Source organism: Melanostigma gelatinosum (assembly GCF_949748355.1).
Source record: "Melanostigma gelatinosum genome assembly, chromosome: 19".
Classification (NCBI taxonomy): domain Eukaryota; kingdom Metazoa; phylum Chordata; class Actinopteri; order Perciformes; family Zoarcidae; genus Melanostigma; species Melanostigma gelatinosum.
Window position 1 is genome coordinate 9,859,110 of NC_136652.1, and position 21,736 is coordinate 9,880,845.

The following is a 21,736-nucleotide window of genomic DNA, read 5'->3' on the forward strand; positions in this document are numbered from 1 at the left end:
CATGTGTGTCGTTTATGTAAATATAAAATCAATCAATCAAGAATCATTCTATCAAGCATTAACACGCTAAGCTTGTGTCTTTCTGTTTGTAGTTTTCTTTTTTTTCTTCATTTTTTATGAATGTTTGGATTTGTTGGCTGCAGTTTGTAAACACAATTTTCAAAGTTGGCCCCATCTCCCGACCTCAATATGCGTTGGGGTGCTCTTCCCTGGTTTCATTCCCTGAACAAAGGACTTTCACCTGGAGACCACTGTTCATGTCCCGTGTGAAACCAAAAATTGGCATGGACTTATTTGACCTCGACCGTGGAGGAGCTTCAAAGTTTAGCGCTGAGCTACCAGCGCGTTAGAAAGTGACGCCAAGGGGTCCGGCCGCACGTTCGTATGTGACGAGTTGGAAATGCAAATGGGTTGAATGCCCACCAGCAGGTGAAAGCCTACATTCACTGTTGTTTTGGAACGAGTTTTAAATATGTTTTCATAGTGTGGTACAGCTACCTTTACTCAAGCAATGCTTCTTCCACCACAAACTCTTGTTTCAGATGATCAGAGGGCAAAATAATCTTGGAGGACTGCATTCACTCACTATCTCTATACTGCTGCTTTAAAAAAGTATATATAAAAGCTTCGCTGTGGCCAGAAGAACAACATCTAATCCATGTGTCCAACTTCAACAACAGGATCATCATATGCTTTTATTTCCTTGGTTTCATAGATGTATGAGGTCGCTTTAACTCTACTCTTATAGATTATTGTGTGGGTTGATTTTCCCTTGAACCCTTATAAAAACCTTCACAAGACATAAAACAGACTGTGACGATTCATCAGGAAATTCTCCCCAACAGTTATCAGTTGGCAAAGATACACAATGTGAAAGTAGCGCTCGGTTATGTAAATGCTTGAAATAGAAATAGACAAGTAGGTTAGTAGCGTTTCCCTCTGAGGTACATTACAGCACACGGCTACCAATGGAATATTTCAACATGTTGATGTCCGTGAGGGGTATTTACATTCTTATTGCACTCACAGGGGCCCGATAGGACTCCAGCATGGGGACGTAAGCATACTGGGGGCAGAGCGAGGTGACGAATAAGGAGCCTGAGCTCCAGGCCGAAGTCTGTGGCAACATGCAGCCACTGGCAACTGTTACACTCCATTTCCCTAAAAGGAGACACTGGAGCCAATCAGAGCACAGAACCACCTCTCGTCGCTCGGCGCACAGGCCGTCCCAGAGATCTGTCGTCTACTGGAGTCCTGGGCCCCGGCCTCAGCCCGATCCCACCCCCCCCCCTCTTACAATATTGCCTCTCAGCTGTCTGGCATGTTTTTGCCCCAAACACACACACACACACACACACACACACACACACACACACACACACACACACACACACACACACACGCACACACACTCCTTCCACACACATGCAACAACACTGGCAAACTGTCACAGGCAGGCTCCCCTTAGAAGGCTCCTTAACCAGATTGCTCAGACAAAATCTCCTCAGATTACCGTCGCACGCTCCAACCACCAACATCCCCAGTGCCCTGCTTGAGCTGAGTCACATTAACACTTCCTTAGGGACCTGAAGGGCAGCTGCACAAAGCATGAGTGGGAGAAATATGCTGCTAAGCATGAGGAAACCATCTGAACTGATCTGATGATGTTGCATGTTGAGGGGTTTGTCTCTCTGCCACATTTCATTTAAAGGGCATTAATTGATTCTGAAAGTATATAATTTGACACCTAAACTACAACTAAGATACATCCTACTAATGTACAAACCATGTATATTTGTCTCAAGTGGGTGTATTGTTTTATCAGCCATCCATCCAGGCAAAAGTCATCTTTAAACTTCTCACTACTCCTCACTTCTGTCCTTGGACATTCATCTCCAAGGCAACATTTCCCCAGTTTGATGGCGACTGTTACACAGTATCCACTGTACTGAACCATTTTGCTAAGCAGCACTTAATTTGGGCTTGTGTGAACTCCTGAGCCCGCCCACTGGCCCCCCCAGTCTCAGGACGCTGGGACGTATTTAAGGACCACTTCTCGCCCCTCGGCCCTATGTCCCAGTGGAAACTCCAGTCTTGTGGTTATAACTTGGTGAGTCCCTTTTCAGTCTTCTTGCATTTATTGTTTGTTTTTTGGACCATAGGAATCAGGGAGGATGGAGGATTTTATTCTTTCTTTTACAGTTTTAAGTTGTTTCTGTGATCAAAGCTGATAATGTGTTGTTGGGAGAAGGATGAGGGTTGAGCACCAGGAAAGACTCTGAGGTTTAGGATGCAGTGACAGGATGCTTAATGTGAAGAGGCAGCTCTGACTCAACGTAGATACAACCAGAGAAAACCTGTTAGGTCAAATTTCATTTGATTTTAATACCAAAACTCATTGAATTACAGTGAATATTTACAAAGCAGGGCTGAAAACCCTCAGAGGTTAACATTTATAATGCTCCACTGAAACCCACAACAATCAAAGTCTAGTCTGCTTATCCTGTCCAGGACATTCAAAAACTATATAAAAACATTTTTATCTCGCTGAGGCTTTCCTGGTTAAATGAAAATGGAAAAGGTAGTCAAGTCATTTTGCAGAGTGGTACATATGTAAAAACACCAGAATACCAATTGCCATCTAAATAATGTTGCACAAGATGAACACTTATTTATTCTGTATTTTTAACAAAAGAATAAGTTGTACTACCTTGGAATGACAAGATATATATGTTTAGTTGCAAGTACAGTTGAAAATGTTGAATTGATGTTGATTCAGAGATTGTTGTTCTTAAGCTCTGGTGGAAAAAGAACCAAACTCATATCTGCAATGAATGGCCTTGATTTGTAAAAATGTATAAAGCATTCGACAATATTGGCCCGACGTATCAGAGTCGTTTGACGTTGGAAGAGGACTGAGGCAGTTCATTCTTAATTTTCCACGTATTTTCAGTAGTAACTTCACAATTGGCTCATTTGGAGTTTTGTCAAAGTACAATTTTACTGCTTCATAAGCATCATTTGCAGCACAGAGGCTGATTCCTATGAAAACTTTACCAAGAATGCAAAATAAAAGCCATTTAAATTGAACATGCAAATGTTGATGTGGATAAGGGAAGCCTGTATGAGGAGGGAAGATGCAGGATGCAGTGGGGATGCGGGTTGCGTCCAGGGATCTCGGAGGGATCGGGGCACATGGTGCAGCTCCAAACAGAGGAGTCCACTATGTGGCGACAGCTGAGACGATGGCCTCCTCCTGCCTCTTGTCAAAAGACATACCTCCTCAGCTGTTAGCTGGCCCCGGCTTAACGATGAGATACAGAGGACGGGTTGTGGGGGCAGAGGAGGGAGACAAGGGTCCCGAGGCTGAAAATAGACCCGCGAGTGTGCGTGTGGGTGGGGGTCCAGTTTTGGCTATTCCGGCAGCTGTGAGACTCAGAGAGGAGATTACAGCACTCAGACGTGTCTTCATACTCAACATAGTGCTGCAGTGTTTCTCTGAATTGCATGTTTTCTTTTTTTTTCATACTTTTTTTTCACACTTTAAATGTAAATATTACACGTTTAAACATGATAATGCTATTGTTTCCTCAATGAATCACCTTGACTTACTGAAAGTTTGTTTAAAACCTTGATCCAGACAATATCGCAAACTGAAGTTTAGCCTGTGTTTCCATCCACAGAAGGCCGACCCGGAAAAGACCAAACATGTGTGACGATGACGAGACCACCGCCCTGGTGTGCGACAACGGCTCTGGCCTGGTCAAGGCTGGGTTCGCCGGTGATGACGCTCCCCGTGCTGTCTTCCCTTCCATTGTTGGACGCCCCCGTCACCAGGTAGGAATACCAAAGGGGCCACAAGTTTCTGACAGATAAACATTTCTAAAGCTTTGTTGCAGGCTGTCTGTAAGTGTCTATGTCTTCTGAGTTATGTTTGCTTTGCGTTCTCAGGGTGTGATGGTGGGTATGGGTCAGAAGGACAGCTATGTGGGCGACGAGGCCCAGAGCAAGCGAGGTATCCTGACTCTGAAGTACCCCATCGAGCACGGCATCATCACCAACTGGGACGACATGGAGAAGGTGAAGGAAAACCGCAATACCCTGTATGTTTCCTTGTATTTCTGACTAGAGCCTTAGTATGGGTCACTGCTGTCCCTGACATATTCCTCCCTGTTCCTGTTTCACAGATCTGGCACCACACCTTCTACAACGAGCTCCGTGTGGCCCCAGAGGAGCACCCCACCCTGCTGACTGAAGCCCCCCTCAACCCCAAGGCCAACAGGGAGAAGATGACCCAGATCATGTTTGAGACCTTCAACGTCCCCGCCATGTATGTGGCTATTCAGGCTGTGCTGTCCCTGTACGCCTCTGGTCGTACCACCGGTGAGTCTCCAACCGAGGACTTTAACTCTTTGACTCTGCAACATCGCAGGCCGATTTTAAAACACACACTCTTCATGTGCTTTCTTCTGACAAACTGCTGCTTTTTGTGGACAGGTATTGTGCTGGACTCTGGTGACGGCGTGACCCACAACGTGCCCATCTACGAGGGTTATGCTCTGCCCCATGCCATCATGCGTCTGGATCTGGCCGGCCGCGACCTGACGGACTACCTGATGAAGATCCTGACTGAACGTGGCTACTCCTTCGTCACCACTGGTGAGAAGGGCCCAACAACTAACTGGACACCAAAACATGGATAACCTATAAGATTAATAAGAAGAAAATAAAGTTAATTTATTAGGTTATTACTGTAATGAGTAAATGTACTTAGTTACCTTCCAATTAAATTGATAAATAAGATATGCCTACCCAAATCTAATTAAGAGATTATGATACTTAAGCTCTGATCAGAACAAAAACCTAACTCATAAACGCAATGAATGGCATTGATTTCAAAAAGCTAAGAGTGGACAGATGCAAATATTTGCTTTTCATAGCGTTTTCAGTAGCGAGTTCATCGTCGGCTCATTTAGAGTTCTCTCATTGCAATAGAGTGCTGCAGGGATGACTTATCTTTGTATAACTAAGTGGCTATGTTGCCTAAATCTAAGCAAGTGTTTTTGTTTGAGATCACGACGTTCACCACGTGTTTGCTGCTATCGTGCACGAGGCTACCCAGTGCGCCAGACAGTGATGCCAAGAGGTCTGACAAAGCGTCAGAATGGGATGAATTGGAAAGAATATGTGACGCAAAGCCCCATTTTATTTCTCATGAATTATTCTTTTTATCTGTGTGAGAAACTCAAAGTTCAGCCTACTCCCATTGTACTGAACTCCTGGCTCCAGAAGTGAATACAGAAAGCTGTTTGTAGATTATGTTGCAGTGATAGTCAGTGCATGCAGTAAGCTGGTTAATACTGTTATACTGTGAGGTTAACAGAGTAACTGTGATTGATGTCCTCCCTCCAGCTGAGCGTGAGATCGTGCGTGACATCAAGGAGAAGCTGTGCTACGTTGCTCTGGACTTTGAGAACGAGATGGCCACCGCCGCCTCCTCCTCCTCTCTGGAGAAGAGCTACGAGCTGCCCGACGGTCAGGTCATCACCATTGGTAACGAGCGTTTCCGCTGCCCCGAGACCCTGTTCCAGCCCTCCTTCATCGGTGAGTCATGACAGCTGCCCACCAACACTAACACACATGTGACCACCGTCACCGTGTCGAATTAGATTTCATGTGAAAGGCATCTACTGACTCAGAAAGGCATAATAATTACAGGCTACAATTTCAGCTTGACATTAACGAGAATACTTTTTTAGTTTTCTCTTAACTCATTTTTTTTATAATACTTTTGAATTCTTTTACATTTTGGGTTTTGTTAGATTTTTATTATAAAGCACTTTGTGTCTTTGTTTATGAAAGGCGCTGTTATACCGTCATTATTATTGTGATTATTATTCATTTGAATATTTCTGTAATTATTTTCGTATTGGTGCTCATATCCTGTCAGCCTTATGAACACTCTCCTTTCTCCTCTCACCTGCCCAGGCATGGAGTCTGCTGGTATCCATGAGACTGCATACAACAGCATCATGAAGTGTGACATTGATATCCGTAAGGACCTGTACGCCAACAATGTGCTGTCCGGTGGAACCACCATGTACCCTGGTATTGCTGACCGTATGCAGAAGGAGATCACCGCCCTGGCCCCCAGCACCATGAAGATCAAGGTGCGCCTTATCAATCAGCACTGACCGGTTGAATCCAGCTGACAGGAAGTTTAATATGTCGTATCGTATCCAACATGTACCTCTGCTCCTCCTTGCAGATCATCGCTCCCCCTGAGAGGAAATACTCTGTCTGGATCGGCGGCTCCATCTTGGCCTCCCTGTCCACCTTCCAGCAGATGTGGATCAGCAAACAGGAATACGATGAGGCTGGCCCCTCCATCGTGCACAGGAAGTGCTTCTAAATTTCCAACCAGCACCAAAAGAAAAAAAAACACACCAACTGCACCAGCTCTCCATCCATATTTGTATTTCTACTTTGCCTTTTGCTGTATATACATGTTTTGTTGTAATAAAAATAGTTGCTTTTAACAGTAACAGTCTGGAGTGTTGGAATTTATCATACACAATAAGGGTTAGGGTTGGGGTAAGGGTGATAGGAAGGTCCTAGAGCCTTGGGAGTGGGCTCTACCCCCACTAAAGTGGTCATTGCGATTCGATAGTTATCCGTCCAGAGTGTCTCGGACCTTGGGAAGAGGTAATAAATTGAAATTTGTGAAATTTGAAGTTAGCTTTCATTTTGAAACGCTACATCAGAATGTGCTGGTTCTGTCTGAGTGGTAAAGTAACTCAGACTCAGAGATGGATTTGTCTGCAGAACATGATTCTTACATGTCTTTTACAATGTGTGATTTCTGCTTCGATTTTATAATTCAAGGATAAAACTAATTATTTTGTGATACCTCTCACACATTAAGTTGTTTATAATGTAATGACCCTTATAGAAAGCTTTCTATTCTCTATGAACCTTGCAATTAGAAGACAAATTCACAGAAAAACCTAATTAAATCAAACATTAATTTGTGTTGATTTTTTCACTATGTGAGATTAAAAAAGACATTTTTGTTTCCCACTTAACAACAAAGGAATGACAAACATAGTATTTTACTTTTTTTATAAAAGTAAATAACTTACTTAATCTAAAATGCTGCTAAATGGAAAATATAGCCTCAGGTGATGGAGTTAAATCATACTTTCAATAGTAAATAAACATCTCCCCCCTAATACACATAAAGTTATCTTAATACTAAATTAAAGTGTTGCTGAAATGTTGACCCTTTAAGACTTATTTTCCTTATCTTAGTAGAGTATAGTCTCAGTTTTTTCACAAAAGTCTACTCCAAAGTGTTTCACATGCTGAACAATTTATTTTTATGATAAGATTGAAAGAGCTTATTTTGTATTTTATTATATATTGGGACATTTGACCACAAAACATTTCTTATCAGTGAATTCAATATTCAGAATGTATCGGCAATCAGAGCCATCAGCACCCTAAAGGTGGAGTAAAAGTTATTTTCAAGTTGTAAAAGCTCATATCTACCACTTTCCCCATGTGTCCTGAACACAACACCTTTCCTTCACGTCCTTGTCACCTGACCAACAGGTGATATGAATGAGCATAATAAAGCTGGCCTCCATCATTCACCAGAGATTTAGTCAGTAAAGGAGGTTTGTGGTGTTTCAGTCAAAGGTTGTTGAACATTCCAACATGAAGGTTACAGACAGCAATGTGATTCGGTTTCACCTTCAAGTTTTACATGAGATTACTGTAAAGAGCTTAGTGAAGAATAAGGAGAGACTGTCCGTCAGTGGCGCAAAGATCTTTGGTGTTCCTCTGGAGAATTTACCCCGACAGTACATTCCTGAGTTTGGACTGGTGCCCTGGTGAGTAAGAGTAGCAATATAAGGAGGTTTATCAACTTAAACTGGGATGTCATGTCCCAGGGTTAATGCTTTGTTTTTAACATATTGTGTCTCAGCTTTTTGGTCAGTGCTTGTTCATTTCTACTGGAGCGTGCTGGGACTGTCGGCCTGTTCAGAAAACCAGGCTCTCTTCCTCGCATTAAGACCCTCAGGGTAAAATTTTAACCTTTTTTTTTACCTCGCACGAGTACAAGTCCTGCTGGAGCAATAGCGCCATGATGGTGGTTTGAGGAAACACTGCTCTGTATCTGACCTGGTGTGGCTTTATTGTGGCAAGATGTAAACATGTTTTGCCATTCTTGTGTATGTGTTGCAGCTCAAGCTGAATAGAGGAGAGGGTTGTCTGACCACATCCTTCCCCAGCGATATTTCAACGCTCATCAAACAGTTTTGCAGGGAGCTGCCGGAGCCTTTGTTCCCCCCTGAGCTCCACTCAGCTCTGCTCCAAGCCCAGGCGCTTTCCAGTCTACAGGACAGGACTTCAGCCCTCCAGCTGTTGTCCTGTTTGCTACCCGCCAGAAACGCCTCCTGTCTGAACTACCTGTTTGACTTCCTTTCTAAAGTCTCCCAAAGGTTTGAGAGAGAACTTAATGTGGGGAAATCAAACCCTTATGGACAATGAGTGTTTAGAGCACATGGAAGTGATTTAGTCATTAGAAAGCAATATGTAAAGCCACCTGCTGCTGTATTTTTCTTTGCTTACCTGTAATCATCTTGGGACCCCTCTGATTTATCAAGGGTGGGGGGTCCTGAACCCAGGTTGGGAACCACTGCTCTACAGTGTGATATACGTATAATTGGCTTAAAGTTATGGGCCGTTTCCTTTCTTTCTTGTTCCCTTTGGATGAGCTGAAACTCCTGAAAGTTGTTCTTCAGACAAGTTTCCGCGAATGTGAAGTGAATTTCAAGTGATTTACAACTTATTTAAATTCCATGTGTTTTTCCTCTTTATTCTCTTTTCATATGTGTCAGATGCACCGAAAACTTAATGACCAGCCTCAACATAGCCACGGTCTTCGCTCCGTGTCTTTTGCCGCCTCCCAACAAGGCAGAGATGTCTGAAAGGCGACTTGAACTCAGAGTTCTTGTCTTGCGCACCTTCATTGACAATCCTCACTTGTTCGGTAACAAAACAATCATTCAGTCCTGATGCATTCTTTTAAATGATGGTGCTTTGGACAGACTGGACATCTGCAACTTGTAAGATCTTCTCTGTATAGGTGTGATTCCTAAAGCTGTGATGGACAGTATGGATTTCCTGATTAATTTCCATCCTCTGAAAGACGCAAAGAGAGGTCGCAGAAAAGGACACAGTTTCAAAGGTAAAACGCTGAGCTCGCAGAAAAATGGAAAAGTGTTACTTGCCTTTTCTCAACTGAACACTTGAATTTAATTTTCTCAAATACTTACAGGGATGTGGTCTGTGAAGACGGTGCCCTGGATTCACGGGAGGTCAAAGGGCAGACCTCCAGTCCCTGAGCGGAGTCCAGAGTCCACCCCAGGAGACAAAGTACCGCTCAGGAGAAGCCTCGGCCTCGAGACTTTCCCTAATGTCCTGCTGTTCAGAACCTGCATGCCTTTTGCAGGTAAACGCAACATGAAGAAAGAAACTGGCCGTAATGACTGTGAATTTTCCAATTTTGAACCAAATATCTAAATTGATATCTAAATTGTTTTATAGAACAAGGTTTCAGCCCTTTTGGCAAAGAGGCACACAAGACTCTACAAGAAAGACCAGCAAGGTAAATGATAAAAGCATGGGCATTCATTTTACAGGATTAATAAGATGGAGGGAAATGTAAGATTTAAGAATGTTGACAGTGAAATCTGATAAACATAAATGTGATGTTTATTTAGTTTGTCCCTTTTTTTGTTTGTGTTTTCAGAGATCTGCGTTTGGGTCACTTTCCGACGTTCCTCAGAGGACAGGATGCAGACGGCTCTCCTGTGCACACTGGTGTCGGGAAGGTGCAGTTCACACCTTGGAAAAGACGCGTTTCGCTGTAACTTTTTAAATATGAAGAAGTTGTCATGTAGTTTTGTCCCACATTACTGCAGAATTTTAGGTTGTGGTGTCTGATGGATCGGGTTTTATTCATAATGTGGCTTGGAACTGTTTAGTGTCTAAAATAGAACTTATGTTTTTATTTTTAAACTTTTTAATAAATGTTTTTTTTTACTGTTGTATGGATGAACTTGCAGCATAGTTTCATATCCAGTGAATAAATGTTTTTTCCCAACTTTCTTTCTCTTTTACCTATGCATTTATTATGATAAGGTAATGTCTGTCAATCAGTTTATCTTTGATGCAAACCAAAGATTCAAAGTCAGGAATATAGACGCATTCTGAAAGTGCCTATCGGTAGAGGATTAAAAACAAGAATTCAACAGTTGCATTTTATTCAATTGATCATATCAAGTAAGAGATGCCCTGACCACAGAGGCACATGAAAGCAATCCACATTAGAAGTTAAACAAATCTGCAAAAATGAAAGTATAGACACAGAAATGAGTGCAATACCAGTAATGGAGAATTATTAAGATATAAATGATACAATGAAAGTAAAACAGAACATATTTTTGTTTCTGATTTGTCTCAATTGTAACACTGCATGCCGACATATGTATCTCTAACCACCTCATGAAAATGATTACAAGATTAGCTTTCTTCTCAGAAATTGATGTCTTCATGGTCTCACTGAGACTTCTGACAGTGAAGTGCTTGTTGGGGGGGCCCTGTGCTAATGATTGCCAGAATGTAATAGCCAATGAGAAGAGAGGATTTATGGTATCTTAGCAACTGCATCTGAACCGTGAAGTGAGGTGGATTGCGTCCTCCTGCAAGGTTGCATAACAGGCACTTATGACAGTGTGAATAGTGTTTTTCCTTCAAAATAATGTGGGAGAAAAGGAACATGGGGACGTAAAACGTGTAGGTCACTTATTTTAGAGCAACAAGAAAGCGTTATCATTCTGAATCAACTTTATTTGGAATGATTGTTGGTAAAACAAGAAATGTTTTTCATCGAGTTTGTGAAGCAAGCTTTTATTGTGGAATACGGAAGTAAATATATTATTTTCTGTCTAACTTGACAGCGGTCTCGCGCAGTACGCAGGTCCCATCATCATCGACGACACGGTAAGAAAAAATACACGGAAATTGCTTATTTGCTCCTTTGTGATGTTTTCTATCAATAAGAATATACATGTCATCAAATAAGTGTAATTGAATACAGCTTATATTATAAATTATAGTGTTTTTCTTTTGTATCGACACAATATAGTTATTTACATCGGCCTTAGCTCTGTTTACAAAGTGATTGTCGCACCAAGTCTTTATTCCATTTATAGACAATGTATAGTCTTTTACAGTTCCTACCAACCACAACAGATACAATTAATAAATGCAACCACTATTTCCATATCATTTGCCCTTTTTTATTTCAATAGCATGTCATGTGACTAACAGAAAATGCAGCTGTGTTTGCACATGGTTGCTGTCCATCTGTTGTGCGGTGGCCTAATGTGTTTTTCCTCGGCAGATGGCAGAAATAGGCTCCGCGATGCGGTTGTCGTTGCTCGGCTTCCTCCTGTGCCTGCAGGTCGGCAGGGCTCCAGCCCGCAGCCCCCGCACGGTGGACCAGGTGTCTGAGGCCGACATCCAGCGGATCCTGCACGGCGTCATGGAGCAGCTGGGCATCGCTCGGCCAAGGGTGGAGTATCCTGCACATCAGGCTACCAACATTGTCGGGCCTCAGAGCATACAGGGTATGTTGGGTGCATTTATAAACGGTATAAAGTATCTTACATCTTCAGACGAACCAGGTGAATCCTGGAGAAAGATATTTCGCTGAACACTGGGAGGGTGCAAGGGCTTGTGAGTTGTTTACATGTATATTCGTTTTATTTGTCCTATCTCATCCGTCTTAATTCTGCACTCATTTTGTTTTTGTCTTCTGCAATTCTCCTCCTTTCCCCCTCATTCTGATTATAAAGAATAACACTGGATCAGAACAACCCATTGCTTCGGGTTTGATTGGTTCCCACTGTTTCAAGGAAGCAGTGATATATTCTCTTTATATAACTTAATACTGTTTTATCAGTCCACAAGTCAAATATATACATTTACTATTTACTATTATTCATACGTAACAAATAAAAACATTCGCTGATTTTTTTTAATTTTGTATTGCTTAAAAAATGACTGAAGCAATCAATCTATTCTCAAAATAGTTGCATATTTATCCGCCATTTATTTAGGTCCATTTAAATGCTGAATACAAGTAATATCATTGGCCATTGATGGTGCTTCATCATGTGCTGAAACAACTACAACTTAATAAGAAGGGGGACCAATGCAGTTGTGATATTGTCATGTATGATATTTACATGAGTGAAAAATGCTTCATTGATGCCTGCGCTGGTTTTTGTGGGGATTGTAATGCGTGTCTTCCTCCACAAGGTGGTGCTCACGAAGGGCTGCAGCACCTCGGCCCCTTTGGCAACATCCCCAACATCGTGGCCGAGCTGACCGGAGACAACGTTCCCAAAGACTTCAGTGATGATCACGGGTACCCAGACCCTCCAAACCCCTGTCCCCTGGGAAAGACAGGTAGACACTCTTGTACTAAGCACTTCATTTATTAACATACTAATGAACTAATGTTGCTATTAATGGCACCACGGGGCCCGTTCTTGCTGTTCTTTATTGGGTTTTTTATTGTATTCTTCTGCACCTCATCACAGCAGTAGACGGGTGTTTGGAAAATGCTCCGGACACGGCCGAGTTCAGCAGAGAGTTTCAAAAACACCAGCACCTTTTTGACCCAGAGCACGACTACCCAGCACTGGCGAAATGGGTGAGAATTCTACAGAGAAATGTGCAACTTTCATTTTTTTTAATCACAGATCAATGAAATGGTGAAAAATGCTCCTGTTTAGTTCCCAAATCGCTTGTCCTGTCAAAAACAAACAACAGTCACAAACAATGACACAAAGCAGAAAATAAGCAGCAACTTTTGATGAAATAATGAATTGTTTGAATATTAATGCACATACCTCATTCGCACAGTTCTCAAGTCTTTCACTCGCAAATCAAGTCTGCTTTTACATTTACCTGAGACACAATATTAGGTGCACATATGTAGGTAAACATGCATCAATTTTATTACTTTACTTTGTTAATTAATAACTTTATTAATTCATTTTTACATTAATTTGGCACATGCTTTTGTTTAAAGCAATGTACATGCATTTGAACACCGCAGGAATTCAAAGTCATCAACGACTGGAAGTGCAACCCTCTCAAGCAAACTAAGAGAGTGTTCTGATTGCTACACAAGTGTTTCAAGGTTTACTTTTAAAAATCAATAAGAAAAAATAAATCCTCGATGAAATGGATGTTGGGAACAAGGAACTTGCTGGTGGCTGCTTAAAAAACAAAATGAAGAGTTTTGCCATTTAAAAGATTAAACTAAACTTGTTTGTAATTTGCATTGATTTGTTCTTGTATCTGAGTCTGATCTGAAAAAAATCACCCGTCTGACTGTTTTTATTCCCGGAAAAGGCATTCAGGCAATTTGATGGCAGTAATTTATGAACAAAGCGACTGGCTATAAAACAAAGGATTCGTGATCTGATGTCTGTTTCCTTTCAGAACAAGGAGCTTTTGTACCAAAAACTGAAGGGAGGACCAAAAAGAAGAAAAAGGGTATCGTGTTTATTGTCTTCTTCATTTTAAGTATTGTGCCTGGAAAAAAACACATCACCAGCACTGAAATCTACCCCTTAAGGGAGCCACATACTTATTTTTTAAAATAAAACCGTCTTCTATTTGGTCTTCATGCACATGTTTACAGTGTTTACAGTGTTAATATATTTCTCTGCCTCCAGACTGTCAACCCGTATCTAATGGGCCAGAGGCTGGACAATGTGGTCGCCAAAAAATCTGTTCCTCACTTCTCTGAGGAAGAAGAGGAAGAGCCCCAAACTGTCTCTGCTGCCAGCAAATCTACAACCTAAACTCCTGCACCTGCACCACTCACTGTAATATTAAAGTATACTCTCAGAGACAAGTTTGTTACACTACATATTTAAGCATTTTGGTTCGAACAAGCAATGGATTTGTGACTTCATGGCAATACTGTAAAATAAGAAATAGTATGCAGATAAAAGAGAGGCACTTTTGTATTGTATTGCAGTCATATTAATTAGCCCAGATCTTGTTCATTAATTAGACAGCATGTGCCTGAAAAGTGTTTCTCAGTTCACTTATAGCAACCAATTTTATACAGAAGTCACATTGCCTGAGATTAAACCATTTAATCCAAAATGCTAAAATACTGTGTTTAAGTCTTGACTGTCAGTATACAACTGTATTATAATAAGACGTGTGAAGATATTTTGAGTTGGAGGAATGTTGAATGAGAAAGTCATAATTACTCATGACTGTACAGAAATCAATTTGCTCACTGACGTTTCTGAAGTTTTTGTACGTCTTGATATAACCAGTTAATCACCTCTGTGTCTTCAGAAGCAACAGTTCAATACAGTTCCTATTCTTGGTTAAGTTCATTATAAACGGTAGCAGCTTTGCTTTGTCATGTAAGAGATGACTTTGAACTCTGTCACTGTCGCAAGGCAAATATTGTAGCTCTCAATAGTATCTGTTCTCATCACCATACTGCAGTAACATGAGCCTCTACAGGCAGCGCTGAGTCGCATCTTATCCTTAAAAATGTCGGTGTCATGTTTTAGCTCTGAAGTCAAATAAACAATTTATCTGCATTGACAAAGTTTGGAGTTGGATTGTTTTCCCCCATTTCAGACAGATGAAGTTAGGCTCTGGGTTTGGGGGGAGGGGGGCGTGTTCTGCTGAAGCTCTGTGGCTCAAGAGAGTGTAGAAAACCACTCAGCATGGCATTCATAAAGCCACTAAAGAGGAGGAAGGACCTGCAGAAGAAACGCATACTGTAGTGTGACTGGACAAAGTCTTCTTGTGAGGATCTGAAATCAACAACAGGTAACTCAATGCAGTAACTGCTGATTTTGTTTGTTCACTGAACTCCTAAATATCGTGTATTTACTTGTTTATTTGCTACTTGTTTGGTGCGTAATGCGCGCGTAAAAGTTGGGCGTAAAACGTAAAATACTCTTTCTCCTTCAGCTTCAGTGATGAGGACACAATCAGTGCTGATCTCCGCAGCAGTTTTGGTGGTGCTGCTCGGCCCGCTAAGGAGCACAGATGCTGCCACATATCAGGGCGCGTTCCCATACCCAAACAAATACAACCCAAACGAATCGGATAGATGCCAGCAACCGGCCATCAGTGGATTAATTTCCCGCGGGATGGGACCTGTAACCTCTACCGACGAAGTGCTGGAGTCCAGTCAGGAGGCGCTGCACGTCACGGAGCGTCGGTACCTGCGGCTGGACTGGTGCAAGACGCAGCCGCTAAAGCAGACCATCCAGGAGGAGGGCTGCCTGAGCCGCACCATCATCAACCGGTTTTGCTACGGACAGTGCAACTCCTTCTACATCCCGAGGCATGATTACCAGGACGGAGACGCCTTTCAGTCCTGCTCTGCCTGCAAACCCAAAACCTTCAGCACCGTCACGTACACCCTCTTCTGCCCTGGTCAGACACCCAGCACGAGGAAGAAACGGATCCAGCGCGTCAAGCAGTGTCGCTGCACAACAATAGATACGGATTAGACGCAATTTATCCAGGTTGATAATATTTCAATTGGAAGACAAGTGCAGAAAACAAAACGGAAAGTGTATTTTTCTTAAAGGACACTTTAGAAGTAAGTGTAACTGGGAAGGCGATGCACTCGCCTGCGCTCACCTGTGCACTACCAGTATGAGCTGCAATTAATAATTAATCACTGTCCAAATATCTTTCCGTTATCAGTTATCATTGCTTCCACAAAGTCCTTTTTTTGTTTTAGCAGATTAAGTGGATTTGTCAAATAGTTTTAGGTGCAAGGACTTTGCCAAAGTTTGCCAAAGAAGTGAACTGATGGCCTAAAACAGTGTTTGAGTTTAAGGCAGGCAGATAGATGTGCAGCATCTTCTCAGAATATAAGTACAAAGACAAGTCTATGAAGGACTTGGATGGTTGTATTGTTTCCACTGTGTGGGATGTAAAGCTGATCATATCGAGGTTTTTTTCTTTTCAACCTGCACTGCTAACCGTCACTTCATTGTATGACTGTGTATAATATGTGTATCATGTATTGTAAAGTTGCTTGTGAATAAAAAGAAAGCTATGAAATCACATACTTTCTGATCAGTGATTTGATTAGAAAAGCATATTCTAAGAATATTAAGATGTCAAAATCAAAGCAAATCATTTGTGTAGAAAGTTCATAACAAGAATAGTAATACAACATTAATATTGATCTGTCTGATAATAATCATTTCTAAATATTGCACATTTATTACATTTTTTATCTTTAAAATCTCAGCACATTATAGCAAATTATGAAATAAAACTGCCTGTGAATGATGAAGGAGACTTCTATATTGTCAGGTAAAAGAAACAACAATTTTGTAATGATCCCGATCCATCCATTTCATAGACCTTCTCTCTTAAGACACTCATGTTGAAGACATGTTTGATTCTCTACGACGCAGTCTGTCTTTCTGTTGAGAGCAAAACATGGTTAGTGTTATAACCAGAGTCCAAAAACACTGCATAGTCACAATTCAATCAAAGCCGCGAGACAGAATTGTTTTGTAACATGTGGTGTCTCATAGAATGAGTTTTTGTTGCCAAAACAATTCATATTTGTGAGTGTGTATCTATGTGCATTGCATGTTGAAGGCCTGGAATCGACTCCATCCTGAATCCTTACCAGGCTGTTGGGGTTGATCTGTCTGGTCTCCACCTTCTTCTCTGCTGTGATCCTCTTCACTGACAGCTGAGCCTCTTTTAATCTGCAGAAACAATGTGTCAACTTCATTGGTTTCATTTTTTGTTCAGACTTTGGCCTGGAAATGAAAAGCTAAGTTACTTACATTATGAATTCAATGCACCAACCAAATAATTAGTCGATTTTCTCTGCCGTCATTTACAGAAAATGAATGAATAAAATATTGGCAGTCAGTATAAGTTCAGTTCAATCAAACCAAAGAAAATATTTTTTCCAACGACATGAATTATGGCGCTCCACTGTCTGTGAATCCCTCACATACAATGCTTTCCATTACTGACTGGACTTTTTACAAAAGGTGACTTTGGATTTGTACAATTGCATTCATTGAGAGAAGCCAACTGGATCAACCTGCTCAATGTTTTTGCGTCACCCAAAGGGTTTTCCCAACACTATTCATTTTCCGATTCTGAACTGAATCCATTTTTCAAAATTCACTTTTAAAAACCCCAGAGCCATATCTGTTACCTCTCGTTAGAGATGTTCTTGTTCTCCCTCTTCCACCTATCCTTGAAGTCTGCACAAAACTCAAACCACAGCATGAAGAGATGAGTCACCTCATTCTCTCCCATCTTGGGCTTCAGTCCAAAGTACAGAAGCAAGTCCTGAAAACTGAACAGCAAATATAAAAAAGAGAGGATGAAAAGCACAATAAACAAAGATGGGGGTGTTTAGCCTGGTTGCTTCCCATCTTGAGTGTTACTGTAGGTCTTAAATTACAAATAATAAATAAACTAAATCACCAAAGTCAAAGGCCAGCGTGATTCAATTCTCCAACCTTTTTTGTACAGTCATCAACTGATACGAAGCTTCTGCGTGTTCCTTTCGTGCTGCAAAGAAACAGATGAGGAAACTGTTTAGTTATAGCCAGACTACTCCCAAAAAATTGGAAACAATTATAATCCCTGTTAATATAAATACTTCGTACTAGATACTAAAAATACAATAAAAACATTCGTATGATGGTGAACTTGTCAAATGGAGCCAGACAACTATTTAGTCTCTCGGATGTGGAAGCAACAGAGATAATTAGACTTTATTCTGCTGTAATTTAGACCTATTTTCTTTTCATCATGACACATTCTCTTATAAATCTTAGTGTTGTTTGATGGTTGTACAATTGTGACGCTCGTCTTAGAAACATCTTAACACGTGTTTTATTTTACACCTACTGTAAAGTCCTGTAGAAAATAACACAAATTGTTATTCAGAACCCTTCACTTTTTTATGTTTTGTTATTTTGCAGTCTTATGCTAAAACCATTTCAACTAACGAACTGACGAATTATGCCAAGCATGGCTTTTCTATTTCAGTTCAAATTGAGCTCAGGTGCATCCCATTTCTCTTGATCATCTTTGAGATGAGAGGTTTTATGTGAAGCACTTTGAATTACCTTGTTGTTGAAATGTGCTATACAAATAAACTTGCCTTGCCTTACGCCTTGATTGGAGTCCACCTGTGGTAAATTCAACTGATTGGACCTGTCTATATAAAAGGTCTCACGGCTGAGAAAAGCAAAGACCAAGTCATGAGGTGGAAGCAACTGCTGCAGAGCTCAGAGAGAGGATTGTGTTGAGGCACAGCGCACAGAAAAAAACCCTAAAATCCTGTTTTCACTTTGTTGTTATGGGATATTTAGTTTCCAGAGAGATTGATGAAGGGGGAGGGTACATTTAAAGAGTTTTAGCACAAGACTGCAACATAACAAAACAACAAAGCAGTGAAGGCCTGAATGCTCTCTGAATGCATATCAAATGAAACACACGTGATACAAGGGACAAAAGATCGAACACAAGTCCAGCGGTCTCTGTACGCTTTGATGTGTCACTTTTCATCACGGGCAGAAAAAGTGGTGGTATTCAAAACAAGTCACGCATTTAACATTACGATACATCTGTGCTGTTTCTAAATACTTCGAACAGGAAGCTCTTTAACGCGGGACATCGGGGACATTGGTTGGATAAATATTTCCCAGTGCCGGTGTGTCTCAGGCAGGAGTCTCTCAGTCGTTGCCAAATGTGTCTGATCCCTATCTGAGTGTCTAGCCTTTACTCCCAATCCATCCTATCTGCCCCTCACAAACACACAGGCAGTTACAAGATTTAACTGACTGTTAGAGACAACAGCAGAGTTTAGATGAAGCATACAGAGAGGATAATTGAAGGAGAGTTGACAGGTTCCTGGTGATCATTCCTGGGGGAGTTTGCGTTTAAATGAAATCATCTGAAGTTAAGTATTTGCAGTTCTGTTAGATATTAAATCTGAGCCTTAAAATGGTTTCAGAGGTCTTAAAATGTGTGTTTTTCTTTACCAAGAACGAAGTCTGCAGAAAGAAATCGACCTTGTTGAACACAGAAAAACGATGCCGGTCTTAAATCTCACCTATAGTCACGGGCGTTATAGACACTCAGGTTCACAGCTGAACAACATACGAGTTTAATTACTTACCGCTGAGAGCAAAAGCCTCCATTTTGTCCTGAAACGGCTGCAGGTTTTCTTCAGGAGAATCAGAGCAAACGTTCTGTACATCTTTCTCACATCCTGATTTCAAAAAAATAAACGAGAGAACGGTTCAGACACTTTTTTTATGTTTCAGAAATGTTGTTTAAGAGAATATAAAGTGTAGCTGCGGAGGAAAGGGAAATCATCGCATCAAATATATCAGAGCTGTTGAATCCAGCTTTCTTTGGACATGATGTTCTGATTTGTTTGCTTCAAAACGTTTTGCCAAGTCGTTAAGATAAGTAATTATCTTTGTCTTTATTTTGAGAAAGTTTCTTGTTTTTTGATTTGTTAATTCAGTCATTATGTTGAGAAACTAAAGGCTTTTGCACAACAAGTCCGTATTTGTTGTAGTTTAAAAATGCAAATTGCAAAACAAAGTTAGCAAAAATGTGACAGTAGCATCAGTAAAGCTAATCGATAGCTTCTTGCTAATGTCATTCATTCATTAGCCCCCGTTTGGAACTAGCACTATCCATGGCATCCATGTAATAATTCAGTGTTATCTCATTTTGCAAAAATAGAACAATAAAAAATGCATCAAACTCAGTGTGCAAGGTTTCTGTGGATATACATTTTTATCTGATGAAGGATTAAAGTAAAGCTGATGAAAAATAGGGCTTTTAGTCATTATTTTCAGATTTTGACAAAGTTTGTCATTAAAACTACTTAAAGGATCTTTTTTTTCATCTTATTTTATTTTCTATTTCACTGGTGGAAACGGGATATGGAGGAGAGCGTGTTCTGGTTTAAACTAGCTCCACCTGTGCAGAAGCAGGAGGTTATCAACACAGCTTCCTCTCTACAGCAGATATCACTTGTTTAGATTCACCCAGAGATGGCGACTGCAAACTCCCTTTCTCCCTCTCTCTCTCTCTCCCTCTCTCTCTCTCTCTCTCTCTCTCTCTCTCTGTCCCTCTGCCAGTCTGTGGCTCAATGCTGATCTGCGTCCAATCAGTGGATCAGAGGAGCCAGTCTGCAGAGCCAGTCATAATAGAGGCTGCAGAGGGAGCCGAGCCCCTGCCCCGCCACCTCCCCGCACCCTGACGCTCGATCAACATCTCCTAGATAAGATTACAAAAGAATACTGTTTTCATTCGGAATTTATGTAAACTGTGGAGGCGGGTATCTCTCGCTCTCTCCTTTCTTTCTTTTGTCTGCCTTTTGTGTTCGGCAGAAGTTTGCTTATTTCAGACCGAAGAGGGTTAAAGACCTTCACATAAACAGAGTCGCCTGATGAGGGGTGTGGTGCTTTCAGATGTGAGGCTGAAGCAGTCATTTGGTTTCATACTTAGGGAGATTTTAAAGTTTTGGTGATGCATGCTAACGTTTGCTAATTAGCTCAAATCACAAAGTACAACTGAGGCCAAAAGTAACCAAAGAAACCAAAGTCAATTAAAATGTTGACCTGATGCTGGAAGCTACGGGAAAAGTTAAGGGATCACCAAAGTCAGCGAATCATCCTGAAGGGAATTTGAACGTGTGGACCAAATTTCATGACAATCCATTTGATCAACCACATTGCGGCTCTAAAGGAAGAAGTCAGTGCCTCGGCAAAGTTTGTTGGATCTATCCTCTGGGGATCATGAATGTCTGCACATCATTTCATGACAATCCATCTGATCGTAGTTGAGATATTTTGATCAAAGTGTTGGACCAAACAACTGACCGACATTTCCATCCATAGTTATGCAGACAGCGTGGCTATTGACACATTCAGGAGATCTTTATGTTCTCATGTATGTGTTATGTGTGTGCCGATACCTGTTGACAGCGAGTTTTACTGCTGAATACACGGCTGCGGATTTTTTAAATGTAAATGTCTAACGCTGGGGGGGCAGCACAGACAAAATTCTACTCACCATTGAATTTGGGCAAAAAGAAGATATCTCAGAGCCGAGACAAATGAAACCAAATCTGCATGTCCACATGTAGATACCACTGACAGGCAATTGAGAAAACAGGTTTTTGGTCGTAATTTGGATGGATTTGAAACTGTTTACAGTGAATAAGGTCTTGTTTATGTAGAATAGTCTTTGGATCTCATTTCCTTCAACGGTCAACGTGGATGACGTACGAGAAACTCATTTCCCCGTAACTTTGTTGGGAAACATTTCAAACCAACCGAACACAAAACACAGGGAGAGTGAAGAACGACAGAAACGAGGCACAAAGACGGTTCAAACAAGCAGAAGAAAAGGAACCCGCGACGGGCAATCCAGATTGCACGGTGGTTTGGGTAGACGGGCCGATAAGACAAAGCTGTGTTGAGCGCTAAAGAAAGCGATCTGCGGCACACATCTGGGGGCCACACTGGAGCCCAGGTGATACAGCCGAGCAGGTTGAGCATCTGTGCATCTCTGC

General features: G+C 41.3%; 4 protein-coding genes across 4 annotated transcripts in view; 3 read left to right on the plus strand and 1 right to left on the minus strand.

Annotated features, from left to right (window-relative positions):
• Positions 1–2,064: 2,064 nt before the first annotated feature.
• Positions 2,065–6,545, plus strand: actc1a (actin alpha cardiac muscle 1a). The gene is made up of 8 exons (XM_079290390.1): positions 2,065–2,110; positions 3,684–3,837; positions 3,952–4,080; positions 4,188–4,383; positions 4,498–4,659; positions 5,413–5,604; positions 5,989–6,170; positions 6,269–6,545. Exons 2-8 carry the CDS (start codon positions 3,709–3,711, stop codon positions 6,410–6,412), a joined length of 1,134 nt encoding a protein of 377 aa, XP_079146516.1. The 5' UTR covers positions 2,065–2,110; positions 3,684–3,708; the 3' UTR covers positions 6,413–6,545.
• A 4,506-nt stretch (positions 6,546–11,051) lies between these two features.
• On the plus strand, positions 11,052–14,649 carry scg5 (secretogranin V). The gene is made up of 6 exons (XM_079291002.1): positions 11,052–11,073; positions 11,477–11,702; positions 12,397–12,546; positions 12,681–12,793; positions 13,591–13,644; positions 13,827–14,649. The coding sequence occupies exons 2-6, from the start codon at positions 11,477–11,479 to the stop codon at positions 13,953–13,955; spliced, it is 672 nt and encodes a 223-aa protein (XP_079147128.1). The 5' UTR covers positions 11,052–11,073; the 3' UTR covers positions 13,956–14,649.
• A 458-nt stretch (positions 14,650–15,107) lies between these two features.
• Positions 15,108–15,647, plus strand: grem1a (gremlin 1a, DAN family BMP antagonist; the record flags this gene model as incomplete). The annotated part of the gene is made up of 1 exon (XM_079290673.1): positions 15,108–15,647. One exon carries the CDS (start codon positions 15,108–15,110, stop codon positions 15,645–15,647), a length of 540 nt encoding a protein of 179 aa, XP_079146799.1.
• A 696-nt stretch (positions 15,648–16,343) lies between these two features.
• fmn1 (formin 1) overlaps positions 16,344–21,736 on the minus strand; it is a gene marked incomplete at its 5' end in the record, with an annotated part of 28,496 nt that continues 23,103 nt past the window's right edge. The window contains 5 exons of the mRNA XM_079291151.1: positions 16,344–16,580; positions 16,793–16,874; positions 17,339–17,482; positions 17,649–17,700; positions 19,319–19,411. Of these exons, the coding sequence (XP_079147277.1) occupies positions 16,536–16,580; positions 16,793–16,874; positions 17,339–17,482; positions 17,649–17,700; positions 19,319–19,411 (416 nt within the window). The 3' untranslated portion in view covers positions 16,344–16,535. The remainder of the gene's footprint in view (positions 16,581–16,792; positions 16,875–17,338; positions 17,483–17,648; positions 17,701–19,318; positions 19,412–21,736) is intronic.